Source organism: Phalacrocorax carbo, chromosome 3 (genome assembly GCF_963921805.1).
Source record: "Phalacrocorax carbo chromosome 3, bPhaCar2.1, whole genome shotgun sequence".
Taxonomy (NCBI): Eukaryota; Metazoa; Chordata; class Aves; order Suliformes; family Phalacrocoracidae; genus Phalacrocorax; species Phalacrocorax carbo.
In genome coordinates, this window is record NC_087515.1 from 31,389,894 (window position 1) to 31,409,069 (window position 19,176).

General features: G+C 47.0%; 1 protein-coding gene across 1 annotated transcript in view; it reads right to left on the bottom strand.

Moving 5' to 3' along the window:
- The window catches only part of EHD3 (EH domain containing 3), a 30,055-nt gene extending 16,248 nt beyond the window's left edge, over positions 1–13,807 (bottom strand). Inside the window, exons 1-3 of the mRNA XM_009510369.2 lie at positions 13,154–13,807; positions 6,437–6,613; positions 1,321–1,418 (exon numbers count right to left, since the gene is read on the bottom strand). Coding sequence (XP_009508664.2) covers positions 1,321–1,418; positions 6,437–6,613; positions 13,154–13,380 — 502 coding nt within the window. The 5' untranslated portion in view covers positions 13,381–13,807. The remainder of the gene's footprint in view (positions 1–1,320; positions 1,419–6,436; positions 6,614–13,153) is intronic.
- Between the last annotated feature and the right edge of the window lie 5,369 nt (positions 13,808–19,176).

Consider the following 19,176-nt stretch of genomic DNA (forward strand, 5'->3'; position numbering starts at 1 on the left):
TGTTTTGTTCCCTGTAAGACCAAACGTATTTCCTCCTAAGCAAGTTTTCTTCACACAAGAGAACTGGTTGTTTTCAGTGGCATTTTTTGACTTAAAAATGTTTATACCACGTAGTGTTTAAAAGTAAAACATGCAAAAATTTGTACTTTCTGTTGAAGGGAGGAATGCTTGCACAGCATGTTTTTCAACCTTCTGATGAAGGCTTGCGCATCTTACTACCTTTTGTAGACTGCCTGGAAGGAATTTATGATCCCCTAGCAGTGCAGAGTCCCATGTTGGAAAAGCTTAATGTGAGTGTTCAACTAACTTTAGCTGTCCTTTATAGCTTTATTGACACTTCTTTAGCTAGGGTCCCTGCGGTGGAAGATCCCAGTAAAACAAAAAAGACCTGGCTCTGTTCTAGGTGGCTGCTCAACTGAAAGAGAAAAGCAAGTTTCCAAGAACAATTTCAGTGCAAAGGAGTGTTATAGAAGTGGGAAAGGCACAAGTCATCAGAATCTTATGGGACAGAACGCTGAAATATGAGAAAGGCCTCAGCACTTTGCATAGAGCCTGTGCTGCTGAAATTTAATTGTGCATTGTTAATAGGTGGTGTGAATGAGAACTGATCTTCTCAAACCTGAATGCTGTGATTACTACTCTTGGCTTTCTTCCAATTAAATGATGCATAGCTACCAGCTTTGTCTAAGGAACCAGTAAGAAACGTGAACTATGCCACCACCACCTTACAGGCTAAGAAAATGCTCACAGATGTTAGGTTTAAAGTATCAAGATGTTGCCCACTTCAGAGGATCAGCCTGAGACACTCAGAAGTTCACTGAGAGACTTTGTGCTATTCATCAGATCCATTTAGTACCCCCAGGATTTCCAGATTCCCCACTGCAATGAGGAACTTGGGTGCCAATGGCTCTTAAGCCCGGTCTAGTCCTGCACTAGATTTAGGAAGCCTGGACAGTGCAAGAAACCTGCTAGGCCAACTGGAAAGAAACCAGGTTGATTGCCATGGGAGCCTTGCCTATAGCTCATCAATAAGTCACTGAAAGCAAGTGTTTCTGCAAAGTAGATAGGAATTGACTCTTTCTGATGGAAATCTGTTCCACTGGAAAATACTGGACTATGACACAGGTACTGCTGACCTGGTCAGCAACCTTTCCTGAAAGCATTTAAATTCCCTATAGCAGATTGCAAATCAAGTCCAAGGGAACACTAGCAAAGTCATGCTGTATCTGAGAGGCTCCTACTAATGTTTCTGGCTACAGCTTAAGATGAAACTCATATAGAATCTGTTTGGTTTTCACTACTGTTGTTTGGAAGACTTACCTCTGCTAATTCTTTGTTTTTCTCCAGAAAGGATTCCTGGTGTATCAATGACACTGATGCTCTCTAGTACAGGATTAGGTAGCTGGGCACAAACAAACCTGTGTGAAAAGAAACGTTTTAAAAATAAAAGCAAAAGGCATTTATGATGTGCTGAACATCATAGGCAGCACGGGACAAGCCAGGCTCTGATCTCAGTTACAAGTCCTCACTGGGAGCTTAGAGCTACTCTTGCTTTAAAGAAATGAGAAAGAAGCCAGAACCGAGCAACTTCTATGTTTTGCTTCTGCTGGAACATGGGTCTCAGTCATGACCTATGACAGGTTTTTTTAATGTGGCCCCCAAATTATGAATTATTACTGAAAATGTGGAAACACAGATGTTTTCATTTGCTGTTTAGATTTTAGCAAGAAGTGGTATTTGTTTTTCTTCAGTTAAGCATTCCCCTGCAGAGTCCCGAACTCAAGTGAACTGAAATAACTCGAGTTTAAAAAAAATCAGCAATGTTGTAGAAGTTTTGCTTTCTTTTAAATCTGGTCTTAAACAGTCAGAAAATGTGCTATTCTTGCACCACAGACAGCATCAGATCTCAAGAGGTTGCTTAGTCTATCCTCCTGCCTCAAGGCAGGATCCATCAGATCTTTGAGGTGTTCTTCAAATCCCTAGCAATGCACTCACCAGCATTTGCTGGGAGTCTACTCCATTACTTAATTATCCTTACACCAAAACCTTTTTCTTAACATCTTATCTAAATCTCCCATGCTGCCATGCCTTTCAGTCTCAAGCACAGTAGATGTGGAAAACAATTTATTTTTCCCTTCTTGTCACAACGTATACTTTTGTCATCCTGTCTCCCCTCAGTCCTTCCTCTAAAGAAAAGTGTTATTGGTTTTTTTCCCTCCCCGTCTCGTTCCTCTCTAGCTGCCTTTCCAGCTCATTTCTAAATCCTTGAAGACCCTTACAGGCTTCCTTTGGGTCCTCTCAAACTGCTCCACGTATTTCTTCAGGCATGACGCCCCAAGCTGATGTGGTATTCCAGCTGTGAGCTTGCCAGTGGTGAACAGAGTGGATGGATTGTTCCTTCTCTCTTACATGAGACAGTCCTGTTCGTATAGAACAGCAACCTCCTTACTGAGATAACAGCAGTATGATGCTGACTTATATTCAGTTTGTAATTCACTCCTCCCCCCCCCCCCCGCAGCTCCATTTCTGTGTAACTGCTCTTTAGCTAGTTGTTCCCCATCTTGTATCTATGCAAATCACTAAGAAGAGTAACTTGTGCTTTATTCTTAGTGGGTTGCAGCTCATTTGTTTCAGTTGCTGGTAATAGCACAGGACAGTAAAAGCCTATCCACTTACGTGGCTCCTGGTAGCATTTCATGGATAGCCTTTTTGTGATGGCATTCCAGGCAGCTATAAATATGCATGTGTGTATGTACATATGCATATTAATAGGGTGGTGTGATATCCAGGCATAAAAAACATGTTGGTGTGGGAGAAAGCAGAACCACAGAAAGGATGGGGGTTGGCACAAGGGCCACTAAATGCAGTCAAGGCAGACAGCCCTGCAGCACCCTGATGAGTGGCTGGTTCTGAAGTCCCTGCAGCTATGAACACATCTGGGCTACACTACAACCTCACCCCAATTTTTCTACTTGTATGACTCCAAGAAGATTCTGACAAGAGTGAATCCTCATGGGTTACATGACTGTCTTCTCTCCTAAGCTGTCAGCTATTTCAGACCACATACTACAGCCTCTCTCTCCCATGCCTGCAGCTTGGCAGGTGGCAACAGGGACCATTTCTGAATGTGTAACACTTCATGTAGGAGAAGGGGTCTGGCTTGATTCTCCTGTTGAGTGCCAGGTACAGCAGCTGAGAACAAAAGGCTCGGGAGATCATGTTATTCCACTTTCCTGCCAGGCCAGGTTTGCTTGCTACCGTTACAGCCCTGAGCATTCCTTGTGGCCTAATACTAAATGGCTCAGTTAAGGGGACTTTCCACCAGTTTCTTCAGAGAAAGTACTCCACAAGAGATTTCAGATACAAGGTCAGAGGCCAGTGCAAGTAAGTACATTCTGGCCCTGTTGGCAAGGTTGTTAGGGCTGCTGCCTTCCTGTTGTCTCAGCAGAACTCCAGGACCTCAGGGAGCATGACCTAGTTCTGTCCGGGGCCATACGAAGGGAAGAGTGTGGTGCCAAACCAGACTTTCACTACCTTCACCCCATGCTCTGCCTGTAAAGGAGGAGCCTGTTATCCATGATATCTCCTACTTCTGACAACACAAAAGCAGGACTGACTCCACTGTAGCTTCTCAAGACAGACTTTGGGGCTGGGAGGAATCTTGCAACCAAGCCAATGTGATATGAAAGTAATGGCTGAGATTCCTGATTTTGCTCCAGGCCTTTGGTGCCAAACACATCCTCCTGATAACAAGGTACAACCTGTAATCTCTCTGCTGGGATCCTTCAGACCTACAGTACTGCCAGAGTTGGAGTGAGGAAAACGGGCCTTTCTGTCAATACCCAGGAGCCACCTGGGACAAGGAGAGGAGGACAAGAGACAGGGTCAGAGCCTGGTACTGCAGAGCCGCTATCCTTTCAGCTGCAGGCAGTTTGTCAGCCCTATCTCTGACCCTAGCCAGGAAGGTATGGGTAGGTGCTCCATCTCCTGGGAACGAAGGGAGGGAGGAGACAGGCTCTGAGCAGCACAATTAGCTGCTGTCTCCCAGCCAAATCCTGACTGTAGCACTCTTCCTCTGCTTCCTGGAAGGCAGCAGATCCCAGTCTCTGCTGGGAAGGGAGTACCAGCTGAGGCTAGATGCTCACTCCTTCTGTTCCTTCACTTAGCTCCCCTGGAACAGCAGGCTCAGCACCCTACAGGACACAGTCTGTGGGCTGACATGTTCTCAGCTGAGACCATCATGGTCTGCATGAATGGCACTGCCTTATGCTGTTCTGTTCCTTTCCACTGGTGCCCATAAACAAATGTTACCTTTAAGCACCCAAGGGTAAAGCAGACTTGCCCATGGTCACTCTCTTATCTCAGTTTAGAGGGGTTGCTCCTGGAGATTACCTCCCTTCTTTAGATTTCCTGCTTACAGCCTCCTAGCTAAGGTTACTGCCTTAGTAAACGCGTAGGAGCAGCAAGATATGTGCAAGGCAGACCCAGCTCTGCACTCTCTTGCCACGAAGCCAGGCCCACAACAGGGGTACGTGTGGGTGGCTTGATCCAGTCCAGTGGGTGTACCCTAACTTACATCTGCTAAATTTCTGGCCCTCTGAGTCAATTCTTGCATGCACTTAATTTCCTAATTAGCTGGGTATTACCGTCTGCATTTTCAGCACTGTGATGCTCACATTGCTGAGCTAGTCCCTTGTAGCATGTCTTCCTCTGCCAGTTTAGAAGTCATTACCCTCCCCCACCCTCTGCTTTTTTCATGTTAGCAGAAAAGGGTTTAATTAGCTGTTGTGGCTACTCCCTGTGTTGCTAGCAGGACTGCATTCTGCTGCTGCTGAATCAGTGCTGTGCCCCTCTGCCCTGCCATCCTCACAGGCACATAATTGACTCTTTCCTCACAGGAGAAGGAAGAGTAGCAGGAGGGTAACAAGAGCACACCACGATACCGTGACCTGGGCTAATGGACGCAGAGATCCCTTGCTGTATTAGGAGTAAACAGCATTCAGGACACAATCAATCCAGTGCAGGCATATTTGCTTTTTTTGCCCTCAATGCTCCTGGCTTCCTTACTCCTGATGTTGCTTCTTCTCTGTAGCAAACTGTCTGCCAGCTGTGGCTGTTCTTGGCTATCAGCAGAGCTGCTCTGAATGATGTTCTCTTCATCTGGTATCTCCACACTCCAGGCAGAAGGCCTGTTATTTTCTTAAGGCAAACTACCTTCCTCCCTAGTGTGGGGAGTGGGCAGTTACCTGACCTAACTGTTGGCCAGGTGCAGATGTTCTGGGCCCTATAAAATATTGAAAACGTCTCAAAGTCTCTCTGGTGCAGGACCATATTGATGCATTTGAATGATGAACCTGTGTGGTGATCAGATACTGCTTCCAGAGTCACCCCGAGGCACTGTGAGGTTCTCTGCATAGTAGCAACTCCAGCTAGGTCCCTCTTCTCTCATCAAGCTTCTCCCTACGCTTCTCTGCAGGTCCCTTCCCTGTCTCACTGCAGCTTACACCAGCACTGCTGTGGTCAGTGCTGGTAGGAGATGCTGCATTCTCTAGATAGACAGTCTCTAAGCTCAGAAGCTAGAAAGGGAGCCAAAGCCCAGCTTTCCTGGTAGTTTGGCTGAGCAGCTGCCATGTTTGCAACATCTCCCACACTGTGTTAGCAGGGAAGGCGCTGATGACAGGCGTAGTCACAGTTTGCTCCCATCTGCCTGCTATAGCACAGTTTGTGCTCATCTAGGATATGGGTGTGTGCTGCTGGCTTCCTGCAAGGCCTAGATCCAAGACTTACTATGGTTGGGCTAGGTCTAGGGGATGGAAAGGTTACATTCCTCATGTCACAGAGCCACTGTCCAAACCCCCTGCTACAGTTTTTTTTATGGGAAAGACATTATACCTGTCATCAGTTTGCACCTGAGGGTATATATAAGGCATCAGAATGGAGAGAGCCTGGTTTTGTTACGGAGGGTACATTCAAGCAATGTTTAAAAAAATGCAAGAAAGCAAAGACTTTTGCATATTGCACCAGTTCCACTTCTCTACTAACTTCAGTGGTTATGGCTGGTTGGACTGTTTAATTTCAGGGAACTGAACTGATCACAACACAGAAGAAGCTAGGAAAATAAAAGAAAGACAGTGAAATGTAATATAGATATTTACCTCTAGACTCCTACATGATGAGCTTGACAGGCTGCGCTGTGGTTTTTTGTTTTGTTTATTCAAGTAAAATGAATGTTTGCCCTACTTGAATTTGTTAATCTGCCCTTCAGTGTTTGACTGATGAGCACCCAGTAGGACTGGAATGGCTTTGCATCAGCCATGTGGATGGGGGGGGAAAAAAAGGAAGATAGCATAATACCTTATCCCTTTAAATCGCTACCTGTGCTGCTCATTAGGTTCTAGCTTTATTCTCCAGAGCAACTAAGTTCTTGAGTACTGACCTGTTCAAAAAGGCATTGCCAAAGGCATTGAGTTTCCTGAATGGTTTTTTGGGATCCACCACCAACGCGTTTCCAGGAACAATTCCTTCCACATCTCCTTGCATAACTGCTATAAAGGAGTCAGTTGTAGGCTCTGGTCCAATCCTCATCCCTGGGAAGTCCTGCTCCAGCAGGTACCTGTAGACAAAAAAAAAAGTGTGGGCATGAGACATGAGCTGCCTAAGTCTTCAATGAGTTATACTGAAGATTGCAGTGTAATTATGAAGCTCAAGAGTATGGATCCTTCCGGGACTATTTTTAGCACTGTCACTGAATTGCTTGATAAATGTCATGGTAGCTTTTCTACTCAAGATCTCCACATTTAAAGCCTTCTTATTTCAGATAGATTAGAAAATTAAGAAGATTATAGCTGCTGGAAAGAGATTCTCATTATGATTGATCGTTTTGTGTGTTTTAATCCTCAAGACATTTGGAACAGATTTGGCATAGCAGAGAAAAAAAACAATAGTTCATTGCAATCACAGAGTGAATCTTGAAACCTTACTGGCCTTTGGTGCCAATATCAATTACTTCACTGCTGCTCATTTCAGCAGACTCATCCAACAAATGTGCTTAGCCCCCAGTCCAAATCAGTTGCTCAATTGACAACTTCTCCTGTACTTGACTGTGGAAGTCTCAAGTCTCTGTTCTTGTGTGCTTCTGCAATGCAGCTACAGGTCTGCATTACAAACTGCTCAAGCATATTAAGCATTATGCACGTATATTCCAGTATTTGTTATCAAGCTAAATAGTACAGCAAGCACAGCAGCATCCCTTATTATTTCCTAAGCCTCTGGCAGCCTCCCTGAAGGTACATTTTGGCAAAATTCAGGGAAAGATAGTCGCGCATTGGGCTGTAGGACTTTGAATAGGATCCTGGCACCACATCCTGACTTACCCTGCCAAATTCAGGGTGGGTCAGTGGTGGGCACAGGACAGTTCCTTTTGGTTCATGAAGGAGCCAAATGCCATCACTGAGGTCAGGTCAGTATTCGTGCATGTGGGTGCAGAAAACATCCCACCTGCTGGTCCTGTGCTGAAAACTAAGACCACTGTGTCCACATGGCTTGCAGAAGGGAGCTAGAACTGGTCTAGTCCTCTGTATGGCATGATGTCAGGCCACCTGACCTGGTGATAAGCTCTGGATTGTTATATAAAGAACATGATGACTGCCAGGTTATGGAAGTTAGTATAATCCAGTTCCCAATGGGCAAGGCCAAATCAACTGGATCTAGATGTAAAACACACAAATATATACCCAGGACATACTATGAATCACTGCTACTTATCTAGCTTGGTACTCATTAATGAAGAGAATGTCTGCAGCAAGAACAAGTCCAGCAATGATATCCATAATTCCCTTTGGAGCTGACCACCTCCTTTATTGCTTTTTATCATGTATTTTCATGTCTTTCATCCAAAGTGACTTCTAAATCCTGTGCTCATTAGAACTGACTTCTTTTAATGGAAGCAACTCAGATGGAACAGAAGCTGTTTAGCAGTTCCCAAAAAACCTAAATAATCCAGGAAGGCAACAACCCTCTGACCTTCTATGCTAGGGTGGATACATCCTATCTACCTAAAGCCTATGAAGGGTTTCCTTGAACTTTCCTATAGAATGGGGTCATTACTTAACAAAAGCAGACCACAGCCAATGCTGGCATGAGCTGCCTTCCTGGCTGGTGATCACAACACACCTTTCTGGCAGCTACAGTAACATTCCTCTAGCTTGAAACAGTTGAGAACAAGGAGGAGCTACTTTCCTCCCACCAAGGGCTCTGTAGACAACCATGTCAATGTTCTTGGCTCCATTCCCTGGAAAGGTCTTTACACTGAAACAAACATTTGCTAGATTAGAAGCCACTTGGCCAAACTCTGGAAACTATACTCAGGCCTTCTGGATAGCAATTCAAAAGTATTAGCCCCTGCTGGACACTGCTGCAATGCTAGTCACTGCTATTGGCTTTCCTCTGCTCCTACTTTGTACTTTGCTTTTGGTCTGACATAGCATATTTAAGAGTGATATATAGATAGACATCCGCTGAATCCATAGAAATAAATCTTTGGGTTCTTCCCTTGCAAATACTAGAGAGAAAAAGAGAGAGGTAGTGAAAACAATTGTTAAATGCAACAAGCAAAGTGTTTTTGAGAAACACCCCTCTCCCAATGCCAGGTCACAGCCTTGCTGTAACAATAACCTGCTTGTTTTTTTACAGGTTTGAGATGCATGTGTAATATGATAGCTTTTGACCAACAGATGAAAAAAAGCCTATGGGTTTTGTCATTTATAGACCAAGCTTCTGAAAAAGTCTAAGCAAAAATCCTATATATAATAGCAACGCTCTTCCTCCAGCCAGGCTGCTCAGAAGAATTTTATCACAGCTCCACTCAGCTAACATTTCAAAGCATTTCTGAGTTTCTTTCTTACATAAGACTTAAAAATCCCAACAAAAGCACTCTCATATAGAAGTCACTATAAGAGGAAGTTAATTGATTTAATGTGCAACAAGTGGTATGAAATCAGAGATATGAGGATTTGCACTGCCTAGTATCATAGCATCTATTTTAAATAAGGCATCTCTGGAATACTTGGGAATATTGTGCAGCAGGGTATCTGCAGCACAAGAACCTCATTGTACACAGGACAAATACAAGGGTATTTATTGACACTGTCTGATGGGGGGAAGGCACTTCTGCTAGGCAGTGACACAGGCTGCCTCTGATAACAGAAGCAAACTAGAGAACACATGCTATTTTCCACATTTGTGGGGATTTCTAGTAGAGAAGAGCAAACAATAGCTGTGAAAACCCCTACCAACAGTGAGCAATTTCCCCTGATAGTGCAGCATGCCTTACTCAGAGCTGCTGAACACCTTCAAGGGCCTGGGGGAAGCAACCTCCAGCCAGGTTGGGGAAGCCTGCAGAGTGGTGCCAGGCAGGAGGTGAATGTTGTGGGTGGTTTGTTTGGGTTTTTTTTTGTGGGGGTTATTTTTTAAATAACCAATCTGCTTTTTAGAGAAGTGTCTGGAATTGGTATGCAGCTGGGAACATCAAGCTGTTTGCCCCACTTCAGGCCTGTCCCCACTCCTGGTGAGAGGGGAGATAAGGGGCAAGGGTAGGAAAGCTGCATTAGTGCAGCCTGGCTTGGGGTAGCCTTTCCCAGGTGGGTTTGGAGCAGCATAGGAGCCAGGCAAGGAGATCCCAGGCTCTCTGGGCAGGAGTGCCGCAGGATGTGGGGGAAGGGGCCGTTTACTCGTGATGAGTCATGCAGGAGCCCTGCAGGATGCTGTGTGTGGCAGCAGAGGTGATGCAGAACGGGAAAGGGAAGAGGGGCAGAGCAGGAGGAAGTGGTGACAACTGCCTGGTGCAGGCAGAGATGAAAGGTTCAGGGCCACATGGGGAGGTCACACCAGAGCTCTGCATGTAGCCTGTGACAAAGTCTAGAGAGACCAGGACGTGTAAATGATTATCTGTAGCAGGAAGAGGTGGCTACACCAGAAAAGCAAGCCATGTTGACAGTTAGTAGGACTCTGGCAGGCTTGTTTATTTTATTAGCAGGATGGCTGGATAGAAGCCAGGATTATTTTTAGAAAAGACCACAGAATCTAAGTCAATCAGGAGAGTAATGTTCTGTCCTGCACTCCCACCCTCTTACAGGAAACATAAAAAGCAATAGCATTGCAGAAGCAGGCTCCAGTGCCATCCTGCTGTGACTGTCAGGTATTCCCAGGTAGAAGTGTTGCCTTACCCTTGCCATCACAGGCTTTCAGACCCCAGCTCTAAGGAAAAGCCTCAGCCAAATGTATGCAGATGAGAAAAATGGGAGCGAGTGAGAGGAGAGGATACAGCAGGAAGCAGGGATGTAAAAGCTGCAGTTAGTGACACTACATCTTTCACATAGCAAAAAAAGGCTCAGTTCTCTGGGTCCCTGAAAGCAGGGGAGAGAACCACCTGGTTCCACTTAAAACAAGCCAGTGCTCTTGTCTCGCAAGGCTGGCTTTGACCCACACAACTCACCTCCCTCCTCCCCGCCTCAGCCTCTAGGAATGTTTCTCATTGCTGACCTTGACTGCCTTCTTTCTGCTATCAGCTCCTGACAAGAGAGCAGCCTCACTGCAAAATGCTGCAGCTTAGGTGCTTCAAAGCCTTGCATTTTTTCCTTGTTTCGTCTCAGATTCCCCAGGAAGGAAAGATGTTTGGGAGACAAACCCACCTCAGGTAGACAAAGGACCTTAGTTACCTTTTTTTAAAATGGTGTACTCAGATCCAGCTGAACTGGGATTAAGTTCATTCCACATAAGTGTTTAGTGGCATTAAGTCACCTCCCTAAATTGCATGGCAGTACAAGCAGGATGGAATATAAGTGTGGAGGGGATACATAGGGATAACACTAATTATGCCCATGCTGACAAGATTATGGAAGGCATGTCCAGAGGTTGTTTCTTGTTTCACTCTAATACCAAGACATAAGGGTTGTTTCCCCTCCCACTTCCTCCCCCAGTCCCCTTTAACTCCTCCCTGTTCCAAGTTTTAGCTCCCACTCGCCTTTCCCACAATAACTCTGGATGCTAATCTGGTGCTTATCACAGCTCTTTAGTGACCAGTGCCTGCAAGCTCACACTGGAAACCTATCACAAGCAACACTCAGTTTTCTGGCACCTCCTGCCTTTGTTTGGTTGGGATCACACTAAAGTACCAGATGCCCCCCACTGCTATTATAAAAGGACCTGGGTTCTCCAACAGCTCTCAACTGTCACCTTCTTATGCACTCTTTTACACAAAGGAAACTCCACCTTCCCAAAAGGCTTATCAGGTCTGTTTTGTGCTCCTGGTCACATCTGCTTGACTACAGTCCCTGGGTAGGCTCATCCCAGCCCTGTGCATAGAGGAGGCTGGGAGATGAAGACACTAGCACTGGTTGAAGAGAGGCTCAGATCAGCTTGCTGACAGCAGAGCAAAGGAGTTGCTGCCATCCCCCAGAAGCAAAGACTCAGTCCTCTTTTGCTTGCAATATGCTTTAGGCACCCAAACTTCTTGCAAAAGCAGCTCAGGCTTACAGAAAAAGGACTTTACTGAACTGGGAGGGGCAAAGGCAGGAAGTCTCTGCTAACAACAGCATGCAGGTGAGACTGCAGGGAAAAGCAGATGCTGGCAATCCAGAGAGAAGCATTAGGAAGAAATTCTCTACGTAGCTGTGGCTGTGTAACTATCAGGGATGGATATTCAGAAACCTCATTGTGTTCAGAGGAAGGTCTGCTTCGAGGTGTCAGTAACCCAGAGGACAGAGAAAGCCTTTCAAATAGGTTTGGTACCAAGTCACAGAACAAGGATCAGGGGTGGAACCAGACAACTATGTTATTCAGGCTAGCCTCTGATTTTTAGAGGAGCAAATCCCTTTCCAGCCATGTGCTAAATGCTTCTTAGGGTCATTCATGCCCCTTCACCATCTACTTGACCTGTCACATGAGAAAAGTCTTTCTACTCAAAAAACTTTAGTTTGCCAGGTACATGACAAGGTAGCAGAAATGCATTCTGTTCTTGGCTCCTAGTTGGGGCATTAAGTAGCAGGAATATTACAGCACACAACACCCCTCACCTGCATTTCTCAAGGTCGCTCCTAAAGAAGTAGTCAGTTTGATTCACCTCTCCCTACTCTCCACAGCTCCCTCCTCCACCAAGAAATACTGGTGAAACAAAGGGCTGGCTGCTTGTGGCTTGCATCCAGATTGACACTGGGGTAATTCCACAGATTACAACACAGCCACACCAGAAAAAGGCTGGAATTTAACACTAAGCTTATGAATCACATAGGAAATGCAGACAGCACAGCTTCAGCTATGATCCCAAGAGAAAGGTTGCTGCAAGTTGAATTAGCAGTGTGGCTGAACAGAGATCCCCTGCAACCAAGTCCAGCTGGAAAAGTTTAACCCTCTCTTTGACAGCTTCACATCCAACCTGCTGCTGGCAGCTGCCCTTTCTTCACAGTTAGGGAAAAACTCGATGTTCCCAGTATCTCGGCAGAGCAGGACAGAGTTAAATCAGGGCTTACTTTCAGAGCCCTAAAGATGGGCAGATCTCTCTTGTGCGGACACACCCCCCCCCCCCAGCACACATGCTTCTCAAACTAGGCTCCAAGCGTTGTTTCTGGGAACAGTGCAGAGAAAGAAAGGCACAAGAGTGAGACACAGACCGTTACAAACCCAAGCACCCACTTTAAGGTTCCCTAGGCCATAGGTTGCCCCACCACCTAAAAGCTACATCAGGTTGAAAAGAATGGCTGTTAGAGGGGCCACCCCGACCCAAGCAGTCACGGGGATCCCCTGCGTGAGGCTTCCCGCAGCCTTTGCACTTTGAACAGTGAAGAGGGCCCCGAGTGACTCACATCTCCACACTAATGCCCTGCCTGCGCTCCTCAGCCCTGCCCTGGGCTACTTTTTGCCACGTCGGTGTTTCACGGGACATCTCACTCACCCTGTCCTTACAAAGGAACACTCTCGGATTTTGAGTGGACGTGGATTTTCACTTGAAAGCTCCTGATGATCAGCAGGGGTATGGAAGGGGGAACAGAAGAGAGGGATCCAGGTAGCAAAGACCCCCTCTGCTCCACCACAGCCCACGGGCGCCGAGGGTGCGGGCACGCCCGGGAGGGAAGGAGGGAGGCAGGCAACCGGGTTTTACCTGATGAAGGTGGTCTTCCCAGTGGAGTACTGCCCCACAAGGAGCACCATGGGCTTGTTGTCGAAGTCAGCATCCTCCAGTGCCGGTGAGTGGAACTCGTGGAACTTGTAGTGCTCTTCCAGAGGGAGCAGCTTGGTTTTGTAGAGCTTTTTCAGGCCCTCGCTAACCGTCTGAAACACCTCGGGGTCCTTCCTCCGGCGGTCGTCGGTGCCCAGCCAGCTGAACATCTTGGGGCCGCCTGAAGCCAGCTCCGCAGTGACCACCGAGGCTGGGGCGTGGGGCGGCGGGCAGGAGAGGAGCCGCGGGCTGGTTGGCTACTGGGCGGGCTACCCCCGCATGCCCCCTCAGGCCGGCCGGGCGAGCGGGCGGGCGGTGGGACCCGGGGGATGGCCTGGCAGGCCTCGCTCCCCTCCGGCGCCCACCCGCGAGGGCCGCCTCCCGTTACGGGACCCGCAACAGCCGCTTTCAGTCAGAAAACGGTCCCCGTGGGAGGCTAAAAAAGCCGCTCCTCTCCGCAGCCTCGGCTGAGCGGTGCCGGTGGACGCCGCCTACCCTTCGCGCCGCCGGCTCCCGGCGTGGGCATGCCGCGGAGGCAGGGCGGGAAGGGCGGGCGGCGGCAGCGGCAGCGCCCTCTGAATGCGGCGGGCGGTGTTTAAGGGCGGCCCTCCAGGAAATGGGCCGGCGGCGGAAGTCGGCGGCTCCTGGCAGGCGCCGCCCGTTCTCCCCAGCGGGTGAAGCCGCGCCGGGCGGCGCCATGTTGAGGCGGGGCGCGACGCGATTGGGGGGCCAAGCCCGCCCCGCGGGGCGAGGCGGGGCATAGCGCCCCCTGGGGGCCGCGGCGGAGGTTTGCAGCCTGGCCGCCATTTTATTCCTCTTCCCACCTCACTTTAAAGTAAACCCCTGCATGTGCAAATCTGGCAGGCAGTCGGCTGCTTCCGAACGCTGCCACCCCGAGCTGGGCCCGTGCGCCCAAAGCCAATGAATCGGCTGCACTGCTGCTGCCCCTCACTTCTCGGAGGCTTGCAGAGACGAGGATGGCTGTGCCCAGAAGAGTTCACCATTTAAGCAGATGAGACAGGCAAATTAGCTGCTGTCTCCACTCCTTTATTCCCCCAGCAATTAGGGCTGACAGGACAGCTGCTGAGCGAAGGCTGCAGCGCTCGGGCTGAAGCCTGCATGGGTTTTCCAGCAGTGGCCTGTGGCTCCACGTATCCCTGGCTATCAGCTGTCATGCCCCACTGCCAGGCTCTCCTCGTCACCGCTGAGCAGCTGGGACAGAGCAGGGAATTTTTCCTAAAATATCTCCAAAAGTCTTTTTCACTTGAGTTGATCCAGTGGGTCCAAGAAATGTGGCAAGAGGCTGTTTTGGAAGTGGTCCCACTATGTGCCAGACTCCTGCCCTTTCCCAGCCATTTGTGGGCAGCAAGAGCCCGAGCCTTGCATGAGCAGAGGTGATGGTACATTAAAAGCAGTTGCTTTTCACGGGCCAGGGGGAGATGACATTCAGAGACGTGTGTGGCCCCTGTGCCTGGACAGCAATCCAGGTCCCTTTCCAGGCATCTGGCTGCAGGAGCAGCCGTTTTCCTGGCTATTCCTCTTGTGTGATCCCTTGCACTTGTATTGCTCTGTGGCACAGCCTGACTCGTGAGGTGCGAGTGACGATTCCAGGGGCCAGTTTTCTTTTTCTGGAACAAAATAGCAAGCTGACTCTGTTTTCTGAAGGTCAAGCTTCTCTGCTTTGCTGCCAATGCCTAAAGCTAGTCTGAAAGTGGAATTAATGTTTTGAAACCTCCTTAAGACTATTTTCCCTCATTTCTTCAGTTTTATAAATAGAGACTTTTGGCTTTAAGAATTTGATGACTCCTTTCCAGTGAAAACTCCTGAAAATGAAAGGCCCCAAAGAAATCAACACGTTTTGGCAAGAATTCCTCATTTTGTAGGAAAAAATCACTTTCATCTTCTAGATAGTTCTGCCATTTAAGGGCTGTGCGCCTCCAATGCCATTCTGGTATTTCTACAGCTATATATGAAGTCTCTTTGGTGCTTGCTTGTGATATCCTCAGAGCTGAGTAAAGGTCAGGCCAGGAAGCCTTTGATTGTAAATCTCCCTAGGCCACCTTGATGCCCTTCCTGAATGCAATGAATGAGGGAGGAAAGCAAGGTCTCTCTTGTGCAAGCTGTGGGAGCTAACTGCTACAGGTATAGCAGAGGCATGCTTGTCCCACATTTATAAGAGGAAATATATTAATCATCAAGTTACGCTAACCAGAAACATGTATACCTGATGACCAAATGGCCAAAAAACGTTTCCTCGCCTTGTCTGAAGAGAGTCCCTTTCCTTTGGATTCTTCATCAGCAGGGCAGATTACAACCAAACTTGACAGTTTTGTTAGAGTTTCTTTAGGTAACTTACAAACATTGCACAACTTTATTTATCTTTCACTGTTTTCTTAGCCATTTTTCTCTGGAAGGCTGACTTCCTCAAGAACTCTCTTACCTTGAAGTTTAGATCTTGTCAAAAACACAGGGGAGTAAAATTAGGAAAGGAAGTTTAGAGTATAATTAGGTTTTTCTTTTGCCAGAATTCTAACTGAAAATTTTGACCTGTTTTCATTGTTTATTCCTTTGAATTTCTTAAACAGGAGTGTTTTAATAGATGGTTTTCTGTTGGACACACTGGTCTCACAGTGCAGTCTTTAGGTAATTTTAAAAAAAAAATATAATTTACATTTTTAAAATTTTGAAAGCAGAAAATGAACAAAATCAATTAAATATTTTTTCCAAACAATGATTTTTCATTTAAAATGTCACTGCTGGAAGAAAGGCTGTTTTTCTTGAAAGTTTCTGAGCTATATAAATGCAAAAGCTCTCTCTTGAATACCCTGCACAGAACTACTGTACTGCAGTGCTTGGGATATATCCGTATCTGCTGCTGATAGGGGTCTGCTACTGCCCTCTACTATAGAATTTGTCTTTTTCTCTTGAGCCGTGGTGGATTAAACTTTTAGCTCTGTAGATTCTGCGTTGTAACATGGCTGGCAGTCCCTTAGCTGGATGCTTGCCTTGACTGGGAGGGAGAGACTTTGCTGGAGAAGATTCACCTCCACTTTGATGGAAGTAAATGAATGACAGAATCATAGAATCATAAAGGCTGGAAAAGACCTCTAAGATCATCAAGTCCAACCATCAGCCCAACACCACCATGCCTCCTGAACCTGAAGTGCCACGCCTATACATTTTTTGAATGCCTCCAGGGATGGTGACTCCACCACCGCTCTGGGCAGCCTGTTCCAATGCCTGAGCACTCTTTCAGCAAAGAAATTTTTCCTAATACCCAATCTAAACCTCCCCGATGTGACTTAAGGCTGTTTTCTCTTGTCCTATCACTAGTAACTTGGGAGAAAAGAACACCACCCACCTCACTACAACTTCCTTTCAGGTAGTTGTACAGAGCAATAAGGTCTCCCCTCAGCCTCCTCTTCTCCAGACTAAACAACCCCAGTTCCCTCAGCCACTCCTCATAAGACTTTTATCCAGACCCTTCACCAGCTTCGTTGCCCTTCTCTGGACACACTCCAGCACCTCAGCATCCTTCTTGTACTGAGGGTCCCAAAACTGAACACAGGATTTGAGGTGCGGCCTCACCAGTGCTGAGTACAGGGGCACGATCACTTCCCTACTCCTGCTGGCCACACTATTTCTGATACAAACCAGGTTGCTGTTGGCCTTCTTGGCCACCTGGGCACACTGCTGGCTCATGTTCAGCCGGCTGTCAACGAACACCCTGCCAGGCAGCTCTCCAACCACTTCTCCCCAAGCCTGTAGCGTTGCATGGGGTTGTTGTGACCAAAGTGCAGGACCCGGCCCTTGGCCTTGTTAAACCTCATACAATTGGCCTTGGCCCATCGATCCAGCCTGTCCAGATCCCTCTGTAGACCCTTCCTACCCTCGAGCAGATCACCACTCCTACCCAGTTTGGTGTCACCTGCAAACTTATTGAGGGTGCACTCAGAATGGGGCTGGACTGTGTCACATAGTATTTGCATTCAAAATGAAACCTAATTTTTTGGGGTGAAGCACAACATTGTATCACTGAAACTCATTTCACATAAAATCAAGTCATGGTGATGTGTGTGCTTGCTTATCTCCTGCCTTAGGTTTACTTCCTGCAAAAGATCATCTGAGGATGGGGACATTAGCAAGTCACCGAGTTTGAAAAGAGATGGTAACTCAGTCGATACTGTAACACTTTGAAGAAGCTCATGGGAGCAGTGTAGTTCAGTAAAATTCACTTCCTGCCAGTACTGTTACTGTCCCTGTTTGTTCATTACCAAGTAAGAAACCCAAATAAGCAGTGTCAAAAGTTCAGGTAGTGATTGGTTCAACAGGGAATAGCAGGGTTTGTGGGAAAGGGACAAGGGGAGAGTAAGGTGCAGCAGGCCCCCAGAATTAAACCAAATAGACTAACTTGGTAACTAATGGAAGGAGAGTTTCCTCTGGTTCAGCTAGATCAAACTTCTCAACTAGCTGCTGTTGCCATGTGGCCTAGGAGTAAAATTGTCTGCAGCATAGTCTGTCCCTTTCCCCACTCATTGCTTTGCCTTTACAACTCAGAAAGCTGCTGCCTTTGTCTGCTGCCTCACTGTTCCTTCATATTCCTCTGAAATACTTCCCGTTACATTCCTCCTGCCATTGTTCTCAGATGGCTTTGTACACACATGCTGTCCTTTTCCCTACCTGCTCCATACTACTCTTACCCCCTCGTTGCCTGGGGTGGAACAAGGTGCTGGTACCCAGAGGTGCCATCAGAAATGGAGAATGTGGAGTTGGATAATGTGTATACAGTGAGGGGGAAGCGTACTTGATTCCAGAGAGTTCACTCCGTAAATAGGTATGGCAAAGAAAGTGTGTTGTGTTGCACATGAGGGACCCGTCCCATGTGATGACTGTAATAGTGCCGGAAAGAAAAATCCTCTGAGCCCTTAACCATTCCCACAGAGCAGAAGCTTGGAGCTCTCTCCTATAACTCCTGGATGGTTTTGACTGTCTCTGTCATAGGACGTATACCTCCCTCAAACTTACATAAATATTCTCTTTAGAAATTGCTCTGATTTAGTGATTGACAGTGGAGACCCTCATGGCCCCATCTGTTCTGAGCAAATGTGGGATTTTTGAGGGTATTTCTTTTCTGAACTTTTACCTGAAAGCAGAAATCCTGTTAAAATTTATTAAGACACAGATGAATGCATCTTCCTGTTCTACCTTGTCAGCCATATATGGAGAAATGTAGAGTTTTGTGCTTTGAATAATCAGATGGCTAATTAAAGGAAGCTGCCATCCACTGAAGTGATGGGTGAGTCAAATGGAAGTCTGCCTGATGGGCTGACCTGTTCTTACTTGTCTTCTGTGGGATATTTTACATTGGGCTCTTCATAAATTTTCTGGCATTACTCAATATACTTTTTTCCCCACCTCCTTCTTCTACCACAGTGCTTGATAGGTTAGGACTAGCTCTCAGGATTACGTAGGCAAGACATATAAATATGCATGCACATAAATACATACATAGGTAGAGATATCATATAGACAATTTTTAAACAGCACTCATCACTGCCAGTGGAACAATTATCCTTTGCTGTGTGGACACAACTGGATAAGGTAGGACATCAAATGCCAAGTGCTTTGTAGAGGGATTTGGTGCTGGCATTCAACAGTAATATGTGGCCAGCACAGAGTTAGGGTTTTCTATGGGTTTGAAAGGCGTATAACTCTGTCACCGCTCCTTGGAGGCACGGTGCCAAGAGGAAGCTGTCCTCTAGGATCAAATGGATGTATTCGTTACACAATGCTGCTGGCTGTGCTGAATGCAGCAGCTGCTGCTGTGCTTTCCTCTGGAAGTGTTGAAGGGAAAGGCAAAAAGTTCATATCAGCAAACATGAGAAGAATGGGTGTGTTATAAAGCAACTAGATGAGCTGTGTCAGCTGCCCTTCATGTCACAGCTCCAAAGCTTCTGCCTGCCAAA